The sequence below is a fragment of the Procambarus clarkii genome, chromosome 56 (genome assembly GCF_040958095.1).
Source record: "Procambarus clarkii isolate CNS0578487 chromosome 56, FALCON_Pclarkii_2.0, whole genome shotgun sequence".
Classification (NCBI taxonomy): Eukaryota; Metazoa; Arthropoda; class Malacostraca; order Decapoda; family Cambaridae; genus Procambarus; species Procambarus clarkii.
This window is the reverse complement of record NC_091205.1, coordinates 25,665,337-25,688,004: the sequence shown is the minus strand read 5'-3', so window position 1 is coordinate 25,688,004 and position 22,668 is coordinate 25,665,337. Positions and strand designations below refer to the sequence as shown.

The window sequence follows — 22,668 nt, the reverse complement described above, 5'->3', positions numbered from 1 at the left end:
AATTAAGGTAAGATAACAAGACCGCCGTTAGAGGTAGCAATTTAGTATTACCATGGCAAAGTTTAAGACAAGAATCAGCACAAGGTTTAAGTAAGTTTATTGAGAAAATATACATTTCTAAAGAGTAGCTTAGGCTATTTCTACCCTCTTCTACGTCAGGTCTCTAAAGGGGAGCACAAATCCAGCGATTACAAATCTACAAATTATAGAATCACGTGTAACATTACAGATTAACATTTATGCTGTGCTTAAGTGTTACACTTTTGGGGCAAAGTGCTTGTAGCTCTTAAAGAGCTGTGTCTTATCATACCATTATCACAGCACGAGGTGCAATCGGCAAGCGAGCTCTTAGATCGGAAGACCGAGTGTTGACGGGCAGTGCATCGTTTTGTTCCGTCGTCGTAGATGTCCAGTAGAGAGTCCTCGTCGTCTGGCTGTAGTTGGCCGGACCTGAGGACGAGAAGTTGACATTAGGAATGTCAGGTTTAGAATATTTAATATTGCACTGTTACCGTTGTGTAAATTCAGTTCATTAAGACTGTTAGACACTAGCGCCTACATGATGACTATGGGAGTGCACTTGTCACTATGGGTGCCACTACCGCAATATAAATTAGGAACAGACAAGAATGGGCTCTAAGACAGACAAAGCTTTAGAGTCCATTAACAATGATGTAATATTAAAAAGAAAAAAAAAAAAACTTTGTCCTTAAGATTTACATATCCGGGTTCAGAAAATTTCTCTAGTTACCCTGTTACTAGAATAAAATCTCTAGCCTTATTAATTTAAAAGTAGTTATTATAACATGTTTTACACTTTGTTTTCTATTAGAAGTTAGATTATTGGTTTCCCAACGTTAAATGTACACAAGTTTAATAAATACTTACCAAGAGTTTAAGGTTGAAGGCCAGACATTAAGGACTAGCCTCTGGCATGATACAAGTGGGGGTAGAGTAGAGGAGCGTCACAGGCCAGTTTGGGTCAGCTGTAGTGCCACACGCAGCCTTAGCTGCACTTCATCCAACCTTAACAGTCGTCAAAGCAAATCTGAAATATTCGTAGTTATATTAATATTTAATAAGTATCGAGACACTATAGTACACTTCATTACTTCCAGTACTAGGGAAGTAGGGGCAGGGAGCGGGGGGGACGCAAGAAGGGGCAGGTGGAGAAGGGGAGACGCAACAAGGGACAGGAGACAACAAGGGGGAAGGGAGGGGGACGCAACAAAGGGACAAGGGGAGGAGGGGGACGCAACAAGGTGAAGGGAGGCGCAACAAGGGGGCAGGGAAGGAAGGGGGGAGGCGGGAAGGGGGGAACCACCCATACAGCTCACCTCCAAGAGACGAAGCTGGAACGGTATACCAAAAGTGAGGTAAAACACACTGACGTGCTTTTTGTCTCTTCTTCATTTTATACCCCGGCAGCCCACCAAACCCGCCGCCGATTGGTTGACATTCACCCTAAAACTCACCCCCATTGGTTAACGTTTTGAGAGTCTGAAGTGTCTGTTAACAATGGCCAACAGCCACTCCTTCACTTCCACAAATACGAACGAGTCTAATGAACCAATAATGATCCCCAGCTTGAATGTGTTCAATTGTTAATTTCAAATTCTAATTCACAAACCAAATACAACATTCTATTGTAAATGTTGCAACAGGTACAACAGAGCAACATCTGCAATAGAATCTACAGTGAATCGTCCGTCAGTCAAGAACTGTTAACGGTCGCTCCACAACTACAATATACAATATATACAATAACACTAACAAACCCAAGAACCCAAAGTTCCTAACAACACTGGATGATATTAAATATTTGCTTTCAATTGCCTTAAAATATTGCTCACTAATGACAAATTAAGCGATTTTATCTAAATATAAAAATGTGAACATTTATGCTGTATAACTATTTACCTCTAGGATGACGTTCAGAATATTATTCTGCACAAGTGGCGTCCTCGACGATCACCACGTGACGCCGGACGGGTCCTCTGCGCTCCTCTCGTCTTCAGAACAAGACTTCCCGTCACCTTCCTCGCTCTTCCTGTCTCCGTCTCCCCAAGGTACTCCTCGAGCGCCTGGAGTATGTCTCAAGGATGTGTTATAGGATGTCAGGGGGTACAGGGTACATGTGCGGGGTTATAGGGTATATGGGGGGTACAGGGTACATTTAACTGGTACAGGGTACATATAGGGGGTTGTAGGGTACATGTGGGAGGGTATAGGGTACATGGGGGGTGTCACGACCCTTCGAGACTAAATAATGTTCTTCTCCCCACAGTGTAAAGAACAAATAAAAATCTGCCATGCCAATAGGTGTCTAGGGGTATAATTAATCACTATAAAAAACGGGAGAACAATATATTTTGCTAAGGGTGACAACTTAACAACAATTAAATAAATAGTAGCCAGAAATATTTATCAGCATGTAATACTATAGAATGCAAGTAATTATTTGAGACCTGAGCACTATCACCAGAATATGGAGTAAGCCATAAATATACTAAAATCGTCTATCCAGATAAATTAATATTTATATGGGCTTAAAATAACAAAAACCAAGAACTTAGCTTAAACACAACTGCACTCGACCGAAGCCGCCACTCTACTGCCCAGGACGTGGTCCGCCGGCCCAACCTCGACTAACCGTCTACCCAAACACCAATTAACGTTCGCATCAACATTGTGAACATTCTATTTACAAAGGTCAGCCCTAAACTCCAACATTATTAACTAAGAGTTGTAATTACCGGTCTCACATTCCTTGTAATATTACAGCTACCAAATATGGGAATAAATAAATATAAAACTATAGGCAATTGATTTGCCAACAATCGCCCTGGCCATTCCCAAATATTGTCAACCGCCCACACGGCTAATTTCACGTGACATCCACCACCAAAACAAACCTTACACACACTACCCAGCTATCTATGTTATATATATATAATGTATATATATCTATATACACAAATCTTATACAACTGACAGCAATATTTACTTAGAGAAAACAATAACATAATACGAGGTTCGGGAGAATTGGCAGAATCGTAATAAGATTCGTGACATAGGGGGTATATGGTACAGGGTACATATGGGGGGTACAGGGTACATGTAGGGGGTTGTAGGGTACATGTGGGAGGGTATAGGGTACATGGGGGGTACAGGGTACATGTGAGGGGTTACATGGTACATGTGGGGGTACAGGGTACAAGTGGGAGGGTATAGGGTACATGTGTGGGAGTACAGGATACATGTGGGGGGTACAGAGTACATGTTGGGGGTTATTGGGTACATGGAGGGGGTACAGGATACATGTGGGGGATATACGGAACATGTGGAAGGTTAAAGGGTACATGTGGGGGATATAGGGTAAAGGTGGGGGGTACTGGGTACATGTGGGAGGTACAGAGCACATGTGAAGGGGGTACAGGGTACATGTTGGGGATATAGGGTACATATGGGGGCACAGGGTACATGTTGGAGGTTCAGGGTACATGTGGGGATATAGGGTACATGTGGGAGGTTATAGGGTACATGTAGGGGGTACAGGGTACATGTGGGGGTACAGGGTACATGTGGGGGTACAGGGTACATGTGGGGGTTATAGGGTTCATGTGGGGGGGGGTTATAGGGTACATTTAGGGGGGTACAGGGTACATGTGGGGGGTTATATGGTACATATAGGGGGTACAGGATACATGTAGGGGGTTATAATGTATATGTGGGGGTTATAAGTTACATGTGGGGGGTTACAGGGTAAATGTGGGGGGTTACAGGGTAAATGTGGGGGGACAGGGTACATGTGGGGGTACAGAGTATTATGTGGGGGGTTATATGGTACATTTGGGGGGTTATAGGGTACATGTGGGGGTACAGGGTACATGTGTAGAGTACAGGGTATATGTGGGAGGTTATAGGGTACAAATGGGTGGTACAGGGTACATGTGGGGGGTTACAGGGTACATGTGGGGGGTTACAGGGTACATGTGGGGGGTACAGGGTACATGTAGGGGGAGGTACAGGGTACATGTGGGGGTTATAGGGTACATGTGGGGGGATTATAGGGTACATGTGGGGGGTTATAGGGTACATGTGGGGGGTATAGGGTACATATGGGGGGTTATGGGGTAAATGTGGGGGGTACAGGGGTACATGTGGGGGATATAGGGTACATGTGGGGGGTACAGGATACATGTGGGGGGTTATATGGTATTTGTGGTGGGTACAGGGTATATGTAGTGGGTTATATTATTTATGTATGGGGCTATAGGGTACATTTGAAGGGGGTACAAGGTATATATGGGGGGGGTACAGGGTATATGTGGGGGTACAGGGTTATAGGGACCCAAATTCTGGCTCTCTGCACCTATTCGCAGTTTGAAATTCCACCTTTTTATACCAAAAATATGCCAATTACTGAAAGCGGCGGTGTGTCACATTTTGCCCAAACCCTCCTGCAGTTTTCAAAATATCCCAAACATCCCAAATTTGATACCTGAGCCATATTTTGGACCCAAATTCTGGCTCTCTGCACCTATTCGCAGTTTGAAATTCCGAATTTTTATAATAAAAATATGCCAATTACTGAAAGCGGCGGTGGGTCACATTTTGCCCAAACCCCCCTGCAGTTTTCAAAATATTCCAAACATCCCAAATTCGATACCTGAGCCATATTTTGGACCCAAATTCTGGCTTTTTGCACCTATTCGCAGTTTGAAATTCCGACTTTTTATACCAAAAATATGCCAATTACTGAAAGCGGCGGTGGGTCACATTTTGCCCAAACCCCCCTGTAGTTTTGAAAATATCCCAAACATCCCAAATTCGATACCTGAGCCATATTTTGGACCCAAACTCTGGCTATCTGCACGTTATCGCAGTTTCAAATTCCGACTTTTTATATCGAAAAAATGCCAATTACTTACTGAAAGCGGCGGTGGGTCATATTTTTCCCAAACCCCCCTGCAGTTTTCAAAATATCTGAAATGTCAGAAGTTTTACTCCTGACCGTGATTTTTGAGCCGAATTCTGACTCTCTGCACCTATTTTCATTTTCAAATTACGACCTTTTATACCGAAAATATGCTAATTACTGAACACGACGATGGGTCTAATTTTGCCCAAACCCCCCTGCAGTTTTCAAAATATTTGAAATGTCGGAAATTTGTCTCCTGAGTGAGATGTTTGAGCCGAATTTTGACTCTCTGCACCTATTTTCATTTTCTAATTACGACCTTTTATACCGAAAATATGCTAATTACTGAACACGTCGATGGGTCATATTTTACCCAAACCCCCCTGCAGTTTACCTTCCACCGCGCTAACAGACTAAGAATAAGCCTCCTCCTTCCCTCTGCCTCTTCACCTTCCTCGAGGCCCTTAGACCAAGGAGAACAAAATTACCCAAACTGTGTGATAAAATTAAATCGATACGCATTTTCCTGTTCTATAAACACATTCGTTTATGCAAATCAAACTCAACATACATATTTTTTGGGGCTTTCATCACCACACGAAGCATAAACAACAATGTTATCGGCTTAATTTTACAACTTTGTAAAATAAAACAACTGTTTACGGTCGTAAATAAATATTTATGTTGAGTAAGTCGGCAGATAATTTGTCTGTGATGTAGCCCCCGCTGCGGGTAGGGTGGAGGTGTGGCTACTCCACCCACTGTGGGTAGGGTGGAGGTGTGGCTACTCCACCCACTGTGGGTAGGGTGGAGGTGTGGCTACTCCACCCACTGTGGATAGAGTTGAGGTGTGGCTACTCCACCCACTGTGGGTAGGGTGGAGGTGTCGCTTCCCTACCCACTGTGGGTGAGGCAGGTGGCGAGTTGTAGTATACAGAAAGTGGTGGTTGATGTGTTTGAGCTGGTTAAAGGTTATGCGTGTTGGCTGTAATGATAACTGGTAGTGTTGATGATGGACTAGCTTATGGTGGCATTGATGACGGTAAGGTTATCCGCTCCTGTGATGACGTCTCTATTTTTTGTTGGCCTCCGCTGGGGAACACCCAACACCACCGCCTTCTTCAGGAGTCGTGGCCTTGCCTGGCCCGCGGTGTTAAGGTGCGCGCGCACACACACATGTACACACACACGCGCATATAAGCATACACGCACATCCACGCGCATATTTTGATCGTCAGACACGGAGGCAGTAAATTATACATTCTTCACCATGAAGGTATATCTAATGGCTGAAAGGACAGGCGTGTGAATGCCATGTATGTAGGAGGATGCAGGTTGTGTGCGCGCGACGACATATCCCACAGAATACATGTGTGTATGACATCCGGCAGAACAGGTCTATGAGGGGAAGAGTGGGTGGGTTACTTACTGGTGGTCGACGACGACGACACATACTCGTGTCTCGTGATGTGTCTAATGTCACACGATGGCCTCCTGGCTGTCACCTTGACCTCTCCCTGTCACCCGCTGGCCTCCAGGCTGTCACCCTGACCTCTTCCTGTCACCCGCTGGCCTCCAGGCTGTCACCCTGACCTCTCCCTGTCACCCGCTGGCCTCCAAGGCTGTCACCCTGACCTCTCCCACCCAGCCAGCCAGTCCGCCTGCTCCACCAGCCCTCTCGAATTTAGACATAAAATCCTTTAAGGCCAAAAAACTAACTTACTAAAAATCGCGCCGGCTTGCAAAAACTAACGTGATGCCCCGTTTTCTATCGGTGGGTCCTCTTGTTAGGTCAGGCCACTTTAATACACCAGTTTTGTGACGTTGTGAACAATGGAGAGGAAGGAACTGTGTGGGCTGCTGGTGGGCTTACTTGCCCCCGCCCCCCCCCCTCTCCCCCATCCCCAACTGGCATTGAGAGTTCCACTGTTATTTAACTGACCTATTTCCATTCCTGTACTTAATACCTCTTGCCAGGACCTTCCGTATCTTGGGTATCCTGATTCAATCTGTCGAGTTTCACGTTAATTCGGTAAATGACTTTTAAATGCAACGGTTTTTAACGGTCTTTAACCCATTGAATGTAATTTAGTAATACATTACTCATAATCGAAACGTTCTAATTTATGATAATATTTTCTCGTCGATTTTAAAAATGCATATTTCGAAATTGAGACGTTTCTACGAACTCAAGAGAACTCGATTACAAACTAAGAGATTGTGAAGTTCATATTGCATACTATGGTCTTAATTTCTCGCCAAGCCTTGACAAAGAGTACCCTTTATGTATGACAAACGCTTTGGCAATGTTTCCTGCACTATATGGCATAGCACCTAGCAACGCAATCCCCTTGATCACGTATGGTTATCTGGAGAGGTTATCTGGAGATGATTTCGGGGATTTTTAGTGTCCCCGCGGCCCGGTCCTCGACCAGGCCTCCACCCCCAGGAAGCAGCCCGTGACAGCTGACCAACACCCAGGTACCTATTTACTGCTAGGTAACAGGGGCATTTAGGGTGAAAGAAACTTTGCCCATTTGTTTCTGCCTCGTGCGGGAATCGAACCCGCGCCACAGAATTACGAGTCCTGCGCGCTATCCACCAGGCTACGAGGCCCCTTAATAGTAAGTTAATAATAAGAGCAAAATATCAATCGAAGGTTTAAGGCAGACCATTCAGTCTCCCATCAAGTCTTGAGCCGTTTTTAATCAGACTTGACAAGTCTGACAAGCTTTCATAAGTTGATCTCAAGCTCTACAAGTTTCAGAAGGTTACTTGCCTCATTAGTTACTTTTTTTAGAGGCGGTCAGATGACTATATTTATGAACCGTTCAGGTACTAATGGTTTGTGTGTAAAATTATCATCTAACCTTGGGTTTCTGCTACTTCCTTATTACTCGCGTTGTGATTGGCTGGCTTCCAGTGATCACAGCGATGGTAGTGACGGTGGTGGTTGTAGTGCTATAGGGCTTGTGGTGATGGTGGTGGCTGTAGTGATTGTGGTGGTGGTTGTAGTGCTAGAGTGGTGGTGGAATATCACTATTGCTGGCAAGAATGGATATTTTAGGTGCTTGTAGAACTCTCAGCCCCGCCTGTTCACTCGAGCTGTCGCAACGTCACAAAACTGAGGCACTAAATTGCACGAAACTACCCTACCAGGACACGAATAGGAGACAGACTAACAGGAGCGAGCGAGCGAGTCCTATAGAATGTGAGGGAGCATTCTCTCATGGGGGTGCCAGCTGTATTGCTCTGGATTTAGCGCCCTCGCTTATAGTACACGTCAATTCACAAGATTTCTGTTTATTCTATAGCATAGAGACCAAGACGGAATTACATAATTTAAACGGGACCTAACAAGGGTAAGATAGTTTTTTTTATTACCGCTCACAAGACGAGTAAGAAAATGCACAATAAACTATCGCTAATATGCCTTACTTTTGCCATAACGTGTGAAATGCTCAGCATGTCAACAGTGAGCAGTGCTCAGGAGAACATGCCAGTGCTCAGAACACACCAGTGTCCAGGAGAACACACCAGTTCCCAGGAGAACACACCAGTTCCCAGGAGAACACACCAGTTCCCAGGAGAACACACCAGTGCCCAGGAGAACACACCAGTTCCCAGGAGAACACGCCAGTGCCCAGGAGAACACGCCAGTGCCCAGGAGAACACGCCAGTGCCCAGGAGAACACGCCAGTGCCCAGGAGAACATACCAGTGCTCAGGAGAACATGCCAGTGCTCAGAACACACCAGTGTCCAGGAGAACACACCAGTTCCCAGGAGAACACACCAGTGCCCAGGAGAACACACCAGTGCCCAGGAGAACACACCAGTGCTCAGGAGAACACACCAGTGCCCAGGAGAACACGCCATATGAGATATCGCCAGGACAATAAAACCAGATTAGGAAGATTGGAATATATTTTACAAAAGATATAGAACTTTCCGATGCATAACTCTCACTCTTTGGCACGGGATCCGGGGACTGCCTGTTGGGGGCCTCTCCGGGTCACCCTGGGGTATCCTCTGGGTATCCTGGGGGTATCCTAGGGTATCCTGGGGTATCCTGACGCAGGGCCTCACCCGCTGCCGGAGGACGTGACTCGCTGATGGACGTTAGATTCACACCCTGATGCCCAGGGCGGTGGCGTGGGCGCGGAAATGGGCGGCCTTTGCGGCGGCCACATTAGGGGTGTCCTGTGTCCTGCCGCTGACGCCAGCGGGGACGTCGTCCGCAAGCGGCCCCGTCCAGGGGGCTGGCTGATCGGGGGAAGCGGAGAAGCGGTGTACTGGGGCTGGCCGATGGACAGGTGCTTGGTGTCCAGCCTGGTGTCCAGCGAGGTGTCCAGCCTGGTGTCCAGGGGAGGAGGGGAAGGTGTTGGGGCCGGGCACGAACTGCTGGCTGCCGCCCAGGCTAGCGGAGAAGGAGTAGGCGTTGAAGGCGGGGGGTATGGGGGCAGCGGGGCGGGGCTGTTGGGACAGGTGTTGCAGGTGGGCGGGCACCTGCGTCAGTGGCCGCTGCTCGTAGATGTGGATGTCGGGGGCCAGAGCCGCCAGCTCCGCCAGGCGGTTGTATTCCCTGACGAAGGCGTCGCGCGCCGCCTGTACTTCGGGCGTGTCGCGAGGAAATCCTTGGCCGTGGGCGAGACCGAAGACTACACTCGCGATAACCTGCGACAACAACAGTTCGTTACCTGCTACTGCTCTTATACCTACTACTGCTGTTAATTAAACTAGACATACTGTTATTACTACTACTGCTACTATTATTACTAATATCATTACTACTACATCCTGTTTAACCAGAACCATAAAGTCTAAGCATAGTAGTAGGCATCCATCAGTCATCTATCAGTATTCTAATCATAGAGGGTTTTCAATTTATATCTAAAAATATAAGATTGATGACACTGCTGTAAATATGTTCAGTCCAGCCAGAATGGTACTGGTTGGTAAGAATAATGACTGGCCACTACACCCCTGTGGACTACACTTGCGAGATAGGCAGCTACGTAGGGATAACATTTACAAAAACTGTATTAAAAATGCGTGTAAAAATTATACGTTTTGATCCAAATTTATAATTTAACAAAAGCAAAAATTCAGCTAGAGGCAGACCCGGTTTTAGAAAACTAGAGACAGGACAAGCAATAGAGCACTAGAGGGGGGAACCCATCCAGCATTTGAATACTAGAAACTAGAAACGGGCTCAGTACTACTGCACAAGAGCATGACCAAACACTACAGGCGGCTCCAATACTAAATCACTAGAAGCCCATTGATCAATGTATGCCCGGTACTAGAAGCAAACCTTAGTACTCTAATCAGGCGCAAAACTAGAAGCCAAAAACACCTGACATGCACTAAAAACTTACTAGAAAACGCATGATGTCGTGTGGTGTTGCCTGTGAGCGCCGGGGAGTGAGAATCATACCCTTGTGCTGCTCGGCTTGGCTTATATACGACTCTGGGGGAGGCGTCCTTGGAGTCGGCATGGGCCCCCAGGACGCTAAAGGTCGTTCAGGACGCGGTTGGCAGGGGGACGTAAGCACGCCACCTAGTGTATGCCGGCAGGTATTCTAGAGTCTCTAGGGGTGTCGCAGGTGATGTGTAGAACGGTCCAAGAAACAACGGTATTGTATACCAGGCGATAGGAAGCCTGTCTGGTATTGTAGAGGGTGTTATGGCTCGGGAACCAGCCCGTTTTCGCGAGCATTCCAAGCGTCAAGAAACTGTCCTACTAAATAAGTGCCCTGTCCTACCCATCAGAGGACCCACGGACAGTAAACGGGAGCAATATGTCAATTTCGGAAGCCGTTAACACTTTCTAGTGCAATAGCTTTTAGTCTTGGGTAAAGTAGAGTATACTGCAAAATGCGACGTGCGACATTACGTTAGTATGACTATCATTCGTCTTAGTTTTTAAAGGGGTTCCCTGGAAACACAAACCGAAACTGTCTCTATTTTCCGCTTGTTACAACTTGTAATAAAGTTGTTACATCTTGGCTTAACGTGTTTATGACGTATTAGAACGTTGTTACAACTTGCTATATTGGTTGTTATAACTGGTTAGGAGGTGTTAAATCTTGTTCGAACGTTGTACCAACGTCGTAGTTTCGGTGTGTGTTTGGCGGGTTTCGGTGTCAAATACAAGATCCTTGATAGGTTAGTGGTGTGTTCTGGAAGGTCGTGCTGGGAATACTGGCCCGGGAACGGACCATCTCAACCTGCCCTCCTACGAAGAACGTCACTTTTCGATCGTATGCGTTACATACGATCGAAACCAGTATAAAAACAATATTGCAAACTTCATAAATATTTAGAATAATGTTCAATGGGAATTCAGATTTATGATCAAGACGAAAATAGGTCATGAAACCGATCCCCGAGGCACTCCTACGTTACATATTTGAGCGGTTGAGATCCTGGTACTGGGGAGGTGGGGGGGGAGTCCCCAGTGTCTTCTGGCCTTTAAGTACCTCACTGACCAGTTTAAGACGTTTACAGTTTCTTGTGACGAGTGGAAGCGACGTAGTAGTGTTACATGATCGTCAAACAAGTGCTGTACTCGGATCGGGAAAGACAAGTATTGTAGTGTTGATGTGGTCAAAAAAGTCCTTTTGGAAAGTAGTATTGGTTCAAGTACCTTTATTGAGACAATGAAATGTATCTCAAACGGATATTGTAGCTTAGGACTATTTCTACCCTCCTCTACTTCAAGTCCCTCAGCGCACAAATCCAGTGAATTCAAATCCACAAATCACAGTACAAGAATCACATTTTACATTGCGGGTTAATATAGTAAACACAGCATGAAGTATTGGTCATATGAGATTAACCTTTAGATATCTAAGGGATCAACAGGTCTATTGTAGACAATTTTATCTTATACTGTACAAACTGGTCTATAATTGGACAATATCTGCCGTGTATAACTGAAGGAGGAACGCAACATGTTCTGCTTCACACTACAGCACCATGGGGCCAAGAGAGGGTTATGTACCATGCCTTGCCTTACACCAGGGGCCAAGAGAGAGTATGTATCATGCCTTACCTCACATCAGGGGCCAAGAGAGGGTTATGTACCATGCCTTGCCTTACACCAGGGGCCAAGAGAGAGTATGTATCATGCCTTACCTCACATCAGGGGCTAAAAGAGGGTATGTACCAAGCCTTGCCTCACACCAGGGGCCAAGAGAGGGTATGTACCAAGCCTTGCCTCACACCAGGGGCCAAGAGAGGGTATGTACCATGCCTTACCTCACACCAGGGGCCAAGAGAGGGTATGTACCAAGCCTTGCCTCACACCAGGGGCCAAGAGAGGGTATGTACCAAGCCTTGCCTCACACCAGGGGCCAAGAGAGGGTATGTACCATGCCTTACCTCACACCAGGGGCCAAGAGAGGGTATGTACCAAGCCTTGCCTCACACCAGGGGCCAAGAGAGGGTATGTACCATGCCTTGCCTCACACCAGGGGCCAAGAGAGGGTATGTACCATGCCTTGCCTCACACCAGGGGCCAAGAGAGGGTATGTACCAAGCCTTGCCTCACACCAGGGGCCAAGAGAGGGTATGTACCAAGCCTTGCCTCACACCATGGGCCAAGAGAGGGTATATACCAAGCCTTGCCTCACACCAGGGGCCAAGATGGTCTACAGAACTGGAAAAAAAGCCTTCTTTTTGTCCCTAAACATTCCCACAACACTCTAGATAAACTATGACATACCAGCGCGTCCTCTCAAAGTTTGCTAACGTCAAAAAACTGTTGTACTAAAGTGCCCTTATCCTAACCTACCAGAGGACCCAGAACAGAAAACTGGACAGAATGTCAATTTCGCGAGCCGCTACCATTTTCTAGTACGACAAGTTTTGGCCTTAGTTTGAATATACGTCAAAATGCGACGTGGTATTAGGAAGACGGGTTGCAATGGTATGCAGGCGATGAGTCACAATAACGTGGCTGAAGTATGTTGACCAGACCACACACTAGAAGTTGAAGGGACGACGACGTTTCGGTCCGTCCTGGACCATTCTCACAATCGACTTGAGAATGGTCCAGGACGGACCGAAACGTCGTCGTCCCTTCAACTTCTAGTGTGTGGTCTGGTCATCAATGGTATGCAGCCTCGACTTCCCACGCTGCTCCCGCCTGGCCGCTCCGCCGCTATAACCTCCATCGTATATCTTTTGTTTTTTGTTTGGCCAAAACAATCATGTACTTGCCGATGCGCATTAATCAAAGTACTTCCTCAACGGTACTAGACCCTTGCCACGACTACGGTTTGTACCATCCAGCTGTGTGCCTGATGCTTACATCGCTGCTGTCAAACATCAACGACCCTATTTCCTCGTACGTAGACCTCTTCTTGATGTGGCTCCCGCCCGCCTCCCAGCGCCCAGGGCTCGACTGACCCAAGTTCACCCGCCAATCAGCACAGATGGGGCCCATTATTACTTACGAAAATTATAATACTTGCCTCGATATATTTAACACGAATGCTTTCAGAATTAAGACCCCAGGCGCCGCAGATCCAGCGACCAATCAGAATTAAGACCCCAGGCGCCGCAGATCCAGCGACCAATCAGAATTAAGACCCCAGGCGCCGCAGATCCAGCGACCAATCCAGCGTAGGATAAAGAAATCGATGTTTGGGAATAATCAGGAGCTGCTTGGCATGAGCAAATGATGTTCCTAAATATGAAACGAGTTAATACTTGCTTCAAGAATAAGGCTTCTCTTAAGAGTTTCTACACAACCTCCATTAGTAGTTATTTTTCAACCTGTTCTCTTACAAAGAACGTCGTTTTTCTATCATATGCGTTACATAAGACCAAAAATTGTCGTACTACAAAATGGAAGCGTCTCACGAAATTGACGTACTATCCCCGTTTTCTGTTCTGAGTCCTCTGGTAGGTTAGGATAAGGGCACTGTAAAATGACCGTTTTCTTGACGTTGAGACACCATAGGAGGACGGGCTGGGTGATTAGTACACCAGTTTTTGGCCTTAGGGGGATTTATGTCAAAATATGACGTGCAAGATGTCAATGTCAAAAACGATCAGGAATCTGTACGTCAGTGGACTAACAGTTGAGAGGCGGGACCAAAGAGCCAGAGCTCAACCCCCGCAAGCACAACTAGGCGAGTATAACGAAGTGAGTACACACACACAACACACTCCCGGCAGATGGTTGGCCACATTGCTCAGGTCTCTTGAATTTCACAACAGTCATTAGAGTCGAGTGCTGCAGCTTAGGCAGCTCTGGAATCTCCATACCTTTTTCTCCAACAATGACACGTGACTGTACAGACATAATGGCTGCATCATTACCACAACCAATGACGGCACATATATTTAAGCCAGTTAACCCGAAGCTCTGCCTTACACTAGTGTATGGCAGTGTATCGTGATCCTTCGCGATCTTATCTGATGGATAAGATCGCGAAGGACTTATCCTTCGCGATCTTATCCATCAAGTCTACTTACACAATTCCTTGGGATAGGAATGTTATATTCTTCCTTTTTGGCGATTCTTGTGCCTCTGGGAGCCCCCAAAAGCGTGTATAACGATCGTAAAGTGTCTAGCGGTCTCGACAAGGCTCGTGTTATCGTTTTCTGGCAAAGTTAATTACCCGTGTGTGTGGTCCTGTAGTCTACCGAGGACCTAACGCATATCTCGGAGGATTCAGATACTTGGTTCAAGAGGTTCCAGATATAAGGACCACGATAAAGACGCCGTTCCCGTGATAATGGATTAATCGGTACAAGTTTGTGGACCTTTGCGTGCCCTAACAACTCCCTCCCCTCCCCCCTTCCCACTTACATCTATTTCAATTTCTTCTTTTCCATTTTTTCGTGTTTTCACGTTTATTGCTTTCAATTATGTTTATCACCTTCTTCCCTTTCCCCTCCTCTCTTCTGCACCTGTCTTCGTTCCCATGTTGCTGTCTTCCCAGTTCCCTGTCTTACTTTCCCTTTTCTCGTTGTTCCTCATTTCTTTCCAGTAACCTTTCCCATCCATTCTCTTCCTCATAACCTTGACCTTCACCCCCCCCCTCCCCCTGATGTGAAAGGTCAGTGGGACTTCCTTGTCCATAACCTCCCTGACCACCCCCCCCATCTTTCCCAACTATCTCTCACATGTTTCTCATCTATTTTCCCCTGTATTTTCCAAATACAGGGAAAACAGAAAGTCTCCCACCTACCCCCTTTCCCTTTCACACGATTCTATGCCTCCTGTCTCGCCAGAAAGATCCGTCCAGGTGACGGGGCTGGACAGTCTTCCTGTCGACCTTCCCTAGACAGTAGAGCCTGAGGGAGATGTTGACGTCTCCTTGATGGCTCAGATGTCCCGCTTCAGTTCTTTTGGCGATCGCTTGAGGATTAATTTTTTTTTTTGTCTTGGATGTTACAGGAAGTGTGTGTGTGTGTGTGTGTGTGTGTGTGTGTGTGTGTGTGTGTGTGTGTGTGTGTGTGTGTGTGTGTGTGTGTGTGTGTGTAATGACCTAGTTGTGCTTGTGGGGGTTGAACTTTGGCCCTCTGGTCCCGCCTCTCAACTGTCAATCAACTGGTGTACAGATTCTGGAGCCCACTGGGCTCTTATCAAATCTACACTTGAAACTGTGTATGGAGTCAGCCTCCACCACATACAGACTGAGTATGGAGCCTGTCTCTCCCACAGCAGGGAGGGAGAGGCTACAATGTCGTGAGGTGAACGACAAAGGACGAGGAACGTACGAAGAGGCAAGGAAAGAACGACCAAGGGGTGACAAAGATATAAAAAAAAAAGGTGTAGAGTCTCATGTATTTTCAAATCATATAAAGACCTTCAACACATTCCGCCTATTCATTATCACACGAGGACCCAGGACGACCAGTCCACTCCTCTCTAACACGACTCCTTCAGTCTTTCAACGACCGTAAGGAAGGGAGGACTAAGGAATATTAGATCACAAGAACAGTGTTAAGTGTTAAGGAAGTGACAAGCGCAGACCGTGTACTGTTGCTCTCTCCAGGTGTCCCTGAGGTCAGGCGAGGCAAGGGAGCGAGGCAAGGGAGCGAGGCAAGGGAGCGAGGCAAGGGAGCGAGGCAAGGGAGCGAGGCAAGGGAGCGAGGCAAGGGAGCGAGGCAAGGGGGCGAGGCAAGGGGGCGAGGCAAGGAGGCGAGACGAGGCAAAGGAGGCAGGCAGGCCGTCAACAAATGCACCTACCGAGACCTCTGGAGACCTTCCCAAGGCCAGGGGAAAGGCAGGGCACTCGCAGGTGACCCGCATAAGAAGCGTGGAAGCTCATACCCAAAGTTGGATCGTGGGTGAGGAAGGAAATGTTGGTGTCTCACTTGACTCAAGCTGGTCAACACTCATACACTCAACGGCATTAAAATGTGAATTTGCTTCACAGTCACACAAGAGGGACAAGCGTTGCTGCAACAGTGGATCTGAGGTAGTGACTTCAGCCCCAGGAAAAGCTCGTCTTGTATACACTGTTGTGGATCCTGTATATCGTGGGTAACCAGGTGGGTGATGAGGAGGAGGACGTACCTGTCGTCCTCGGGATCCACCAGTCACCTGGGTGGAGGATAGCTACACAAAAACTATCAAATCGTCTTTGAACACGGTGTACCTCGATCCCCAGGCTTACCCTTCCCCCACCACCACCCCAAGCTTAGTCGCTCTTCCAGCTCCTCCAGCTCCTCGACCCCAAGTTTAGTCCCACCCACGAGAGAGGGGAAGACAACAACCCCTCAAACCAACACCAGAGATACGCCAATATTTCCTTACATTTCATCGACTCATTTCAAGAACATCTACATACATTTGTTATGACCAATACTGGAATATGCAGCACCGGCCTGGAATCCGTACCTCGTGAAGCATAAAACTTAAACTGAAAACGAACCTGGGTGTGCAACAGGACTGGTGCCAGAGCCAAGAGGGTGAAGATATGAGGATAGGATTAGGAAACTGGACCTTTCAATCCTGGAGGACAGCAGAAACAGAGGAGATATGATCACTACAAGACAGAGGGAAATAGACAAGGACAACCTCTAATTTTAGAGCAAGCAGAACATAACACAGGTGGAAGCAGGAAAGCAGGAAGCAGGAGTAAGAACTATATTGAAGGTAATTGACCATCATTACCCTCTTAAAGAGTGTATTGACGCACATTTCTCGTACAGGAAATGTATTGACCACCTGTACCGATGGTCAACAAGTGGAATGCACTAAAAGTACTCCATTCACCTGGGCTCTCGGAGACTCGAACTGTGAATCCCACTTATGTGAGGCCGAAGCTTTTACCCAAAAAGTAATATTTGTGGAAGTCACATCCATCCACATCTTTAAGGCCAGATTCGACAAAGATTTCGAACGTCAGAATAATTAAATTATAGCCCAACAGGCTACAAGACAAGAAGGCCGGGCATACATGACATGACCTCACTTCCTGTAGTCACTGATAGGTAAGCATCACCAGGTCACACCCAGAGGGCCACACGCAGAAGGCCACACGCAGAGGCCACACCCAGAGGTCACACCCAGAGGCCACACCCAGAGGTCACACCCAGAGGTCACACCCAGAGGCCACACCCAGAGGCCACACCCAGAGGCCACACCCAGAGGTCACACCCAGAGGCCACACCCAGAGGTCACACCCAGAGGCCACACCCAGAGGTCACACCCAGAGGTCACACCCAGAGGCCACACCCAGAGGGCCACACCCAGACGGCCACACCCAGAGGGCCACACCCAGAGGGCCACACCCAGAGGCCACACCGTTCAAGCCCTAAAGCCCAAGTGCTAACGGGAGAGCGTGAAGACGCAGGCATTTCTTACCAACGTCTAACAAGGAGGCAAGATGTGCACCTTGCACACTCACACGAGTACACACCCACACACCAAACGAAGAACATGAAAAAAAAGGTAAAACAAAAATAAAAGTGAAAAAGATGAATGTAAATCTATCTTCGAACAAACGAAAATAAATCAATAAAACAGAGATAAAATACAAAATGACAGGGAACCTGAAGACGAAAAGATGGACAATTATGTAGCCCCAAAAACCCTCCCACAAGGCCAGGATGCAGCCCGGTGCAAGAGGAGCAACATTCCAACACAACCAATGTGATGACGTTCATGACATCCAGTTAAGTATTTATGAAATCTCAGGAAATTGAAAAAAAACTTCGATCCAGTCAGTTGAAGGATAACTTGAGCAGAAATATTGCCGGAAATGTTTCACACAACAGGTGATGGCTGTCGCCTCCCACACCAGCCCGTCCTCCTAAGATTTCCCAATGTCAATAAATTGTCGTACTAAAGCGCCCAAAAGGGGCGGTTGGAGGATGGTTGGGACGAGGGTGAAGAAGGGCAAAAAACTATTAAGTCTGAGATGAAGGTGGAGATGTGACGAGACGTTCCATAGGTGATGAAGTGGGTGATGCTGTCAAGATGCTCTTAAGGACGCTGCCGACAGGTCTTTTAAGGGATGCTTTCGTTTCATCTCGAGGACGTTACTGTGGATGCTATTGATAATGTTGGAGAGATGCTGAATGCTTTGATCTCAAGGTTGCTATCATTTGTCATCGGAGGTGCCGAGAGATGTTCTCAGGGATGTTGTTGAAGATTCCGTGATTGTGTAGAGGGTGTGTGTGTAGCTTTATGCATTTATTCGTTTATCTATGTGTTTGTTGTGTATAGTGTTCTCTTCATGGTACCGCAGTTTCAGTTCCTACAATGGATTTGACTGCGTGCCGTGAGTGGCGGTACCGTCTGCATGATCAACACTCAAGGAGACAAGTAAGACTATACACATATGTAGTCTCATATCAGTTGTCTACCATTCTTTCCATATTATGACACCATCTGGGTGAAGCACAGAACTGTCAGGGGTTTGCGACGGATGAAATCTAGTCTCTCTTTCTGCTGGACACTGGGCTGCGGCAAGGCTCCTCTTGATGAGATCAATAACTTCAGTGTGCCTTGCATGCCAATCCTTGGCACAAGTACTGAAAGTTAACATCTTCCTGGACATTATTTAATAAAACATTATTATACTTAAATTAAAGCATGTTGCAGCACCTGCAGTTAGGTACTATTTTTCCTGGCAACACACTTTAGTGAAAATAACAGTACCGGAATATTTAACGTTTTCTGGAAATAAAGGAATATTGGACCCGATAGGTTGGGCGAGCCGCCGAGGTTCGAACGCTTCCAGGTAGGCAATAGCAAACTCACATATGACGCGCGTGTATAATGGTGAGGATGGTCTGGTGAGCCATGGTCGCCAGCTGGTGACCTTCGGCCCATGGACCACGCCCACCACCTGCCCGACCCTGGCTCTCACCCACTGCTGGTAGAGGCAGTGGAATAATGTTGCCAGCTCCACTATATCTCTACCACTCAGGATCCAGTGGGGTCCTCGACTGAAGCCAACACCACAACAGCTTCACTGTCACCTCCTTCACTACCACCTCTAACACTGCCACCACCACCACCAGGACGCCACCCTCTACCACCACCAGGACGCCACCCTCTACCACCATCACCACCACCACCAGGACACCACCCTCTACCACCACCAGGACCCAACCCTCTACCACCATCACCACCACCAGGAAGCCACCCTCTACCACCATCACCACCACCAGGACCCCACCCTCTACCACCATCACCACCCACCGCCACCACCTGCACACCCCTTCACTAAGCCACAAGATGGCAACTACAGGAATCTGAAAGAGAAAGATTTGGGAGTGGATATTGTCTGAACATTCACACCGGCGGCACATGGTGTGAGCAGGACAAGAAAGAAAGCAGGACAAGAGAACTCAGGTGGAAGCTGGAAGCGCAAATGAGCCGAAGGAACGTTTGAAGTACTTGTACCTTGTACGGGTAGTTAAGTGGAATGCTCTAGTAGAAGTAGTTGTGGAAGTCACCGCCATCCACTACTCTAAGGCCAGATTCGATAGAATTGTAACGTCAGAATAGTTAATTTGTAACTTCACAGGCACTACAACGCTTGTAGGCGGGGCATAAATAATTTACCTCACTCCTATAGACATTGCTAGACAAGTACCAGCCCCCCCCTCCCCCACCCATAAGACCACCACTACCACCCTTGCCACCACCCCAACCCCTAGCACCACCACCACGTCCCCCTAACACAACCACCGCCACCCCCTAGAATCACCACCAACCCTGGCACTACCATCTACCACCACTCCCTAGCACGTGTTCGTCTGCTGCTGAACACGTGAAGCGTTCATGGCAGCAGCCGGATTCCGAGCGCATCGATCCATATGCATAAAAACCGTCTCCAGCTGTGCCGATCGAGTTACCGGCGCGTTCGTGTAAGTTGAACCGTCTTCCCCTTCTCCCTTGCATTTATACTTTCCCAGTTTCGTTCTTCATCAATTCATTTTTAAGCTTTTTTCCTCCTTCACTTAGTCCTTTCTTCTCCCCCAACTATAATTCCCTTCAGTTTGGTCTCCATTTTAGTGTCATTTCGGTTGTAGAAGCCAAGTACACAATCTCCCGACACTTCCCATTACATATACAAGCTCTTAATTCTAGTTTACCTAAAGATACCATCTTCAACTTCTTGAAGAGCTTCGTGGGTCGACGCCACCACGTATTGATCAACACAGGTCCGCCCACACTGCAACAGTCTGGGAAGATGTAAAGGCATCTTCATCTTCTTCAAAGCATCTTTGGGTCATTACTGAGATCAACTTGAGTCGACTGATGATGATGGCTCTGTGGGTCTTGGGGTCATCTGGGCGGGGTTAGACGACATATTAGTGTAACGATAATTTCAGAAATGGCTGGTGAGGATCCTCTTGAGGGAAGCAAGGTGTTCACTCTTCGTCTTCTCCCCTCAACGTAATGGAGGGAGGGAGGGAACCTATCCTCTCCGTCCCCTCTATTACCCATTATGATCACACAGGGAGGGAGTCTAATGTGCTGAAGGTGACAACGTCTCTGGAGGGGTAGTCTCTCTTCCCCAGTCCCCTCCCTCCCTTCATCCGTTCAAGGCCAGGATGGACGGGTGTCGTTCAAGGCCAGGATGGACGGGTGTCGTTCAAGGCCAGGATGGACGGGTGTCGTTCAAGGCCAGGATGGACGGGTGTCGTCCAAGGCCAGGATGGACGGGTGTCGTCCATGGCCAGGATGGACGGGTGTCGTCCAAGGCCAGGATGGACGGGTGTCGTCCAAGGCCAGGATGGACGGGTGTCGTCCAAGGCCAGGATGGACGGGTGTCGTCCAAGGCCAGGATGGACGGGTGTCGTCCAAGGGCAGGATGGACGGGTGTCGTCCAAGGCCAGGATGGACGGGTGTCGTCCAAGGGCAGGATGGACGGGTGTCGTCCAAGGCCAGGATGGACGGGTGTCGTCCAAGGGCAGGATGGACGGGTGTCGTCCAAGGCCAGGACAGGCTATACACCGTCCACTACAGAGGTTGCTGAACGTGCTCTTGCTTCTACAAGTTCACACTCTGCCATCTAGTTAATATTTCTGGTTTCAGGCAAAAAAATATGATCTACGAAGATGCTCAAAATAATAAAGAGACCAAACGCGGAACTTAAAGTAATCGGAGTGACTGGTATCTTCCTCTACCGGCAAGCCAACGACCCTAATGCGACCACACCCTCGTGCGCCAGTAGTCTCACTTTACCACACCCCACCTACGCCCACACCCATGTACACCCGTATATCCACACCCACCAAACGCCCACGTCTGGGCGCCTCTCTCACTACGAACTATCCTGCACCGCCGGCTTCAATTAAGCAGGTTTTCCGGGTGCATGTGCTCGCTCCAACACCTCAAGGTAGTAGTCAAGAGCTCCTCCTGCAGTTGCTAATTGACAACCCACCCACTCTCTCTCTCTCCACCATATAGACTAATGAAGACGCCCGCGGCTGGAGGCGGCGTGTTGTTGGTACCACAGACACACACACAGCGACCTGCTGGCCATTCAGCTGACCGCAAATGCTCACAGTTGTATTTAGTAATCCCAGAACAATACTGCTAGGCTCTACCGCGCTGTTAACGCCTCTTCCTTGCTCTCTCAAATCATTATTGTTGTTACAAATCATTATATACTGTATGTATGTATGTATGTATGTATGTATGTATGTATGTATGTATGTATGTATGTATGCATGTGTGTACTCACCTAGTTGTGCTTATGGGAGGTTGAGTACTCACCTATTTTTACTCACCTATTTGTGCTTGCGGGGGTTGAGCTCTGGCTTTTTGGTCCCACCTCTCAACTGTCAATCAACTGGTGTACAGATTCCTGAGCCTATTGGGCTCTATCATATCTACATTTGAAACTGTGTATGGAGTCAGCCTCCACCACATCACTTCCTAACGCATTCCATCTGTTAACTGCTCTGACACTTCAGTGTCAGAGTAGTGTGTGTCTGTGTGTTTGTGTGTTAGATAAATATATGCAGTAGATATGATTTAGAAGGATATGTCGGGAGTCAATAGCAAACAGCTCGATCCTGCATGTATAAATAAGTGAATACAAATAGGTGCACACACACACACACACACACACACACACACACACACACACACACACACACACACACACACACACACACACACACACACACACACACCACACACACACACACACACGGAAGCAGGCTCCATACTCAGTTTCAAATGTAGATATGATAAGAGGCCAATTGCCTCAAGAACCTTTACACCAGTTGATTGACAGTTGAGAGG

At 47.5% G+C, this 22,668-nt stretch overlaps 1 protein-coding gene and 1 long non-coding RNA gene across 3 annotated transcripts in view; both read right to left on the bottom strand.

Annotated features, from left to right (window-relative positions):
• Window positions 1-80: 80 nt before the first annotated feature.
• The window catches only part of LOC123770942 (uncharacterized), a 23,147-nt gene continuing 559 nt past the window's right edge, over window positions 81-22,668 (bottom strand). Inside the window, exons 2-4 of one of the 2 annotated variants that reach the window (XR_011223074.1) lie at window positions 1,921-2,084; window positions 889-1,048; window positions 81-450 (exon numbers count right to left, since the gene is read on the bottom strand). This is a non-coding gene — a long non-coding RNA (uncharacterized lncRNA). Of the gene's footprint in view, window positions 451-888; window positions 1,049-1,920; window positions 2,639-22,668 lie in introns of those variants that run through there. The other variant, XR_006774421.2, reaches the window with a different exon arrangement.
• LOC123770799 (cuticle protein CP1876) lies at window positions 9,039-10,362 on the bottom strand. The gene is made up of 2 exons (XM_045762955.2): window positions 10,304-10,362; window positions 9,039-9,599 (listed from the first exon to the last, which is right to left on the bottom strand). Exons 1-2 carry the CDS (start codon window positions 10,358-10,360, stop codon window positions 9,051-9,053), a joined length of 606 nt encoding a protein of 201 aa, XP_045618911.2. The 5' UTR covers window positions 10,361-10,362; the 3' UTR covers window positions 9,039-9,050.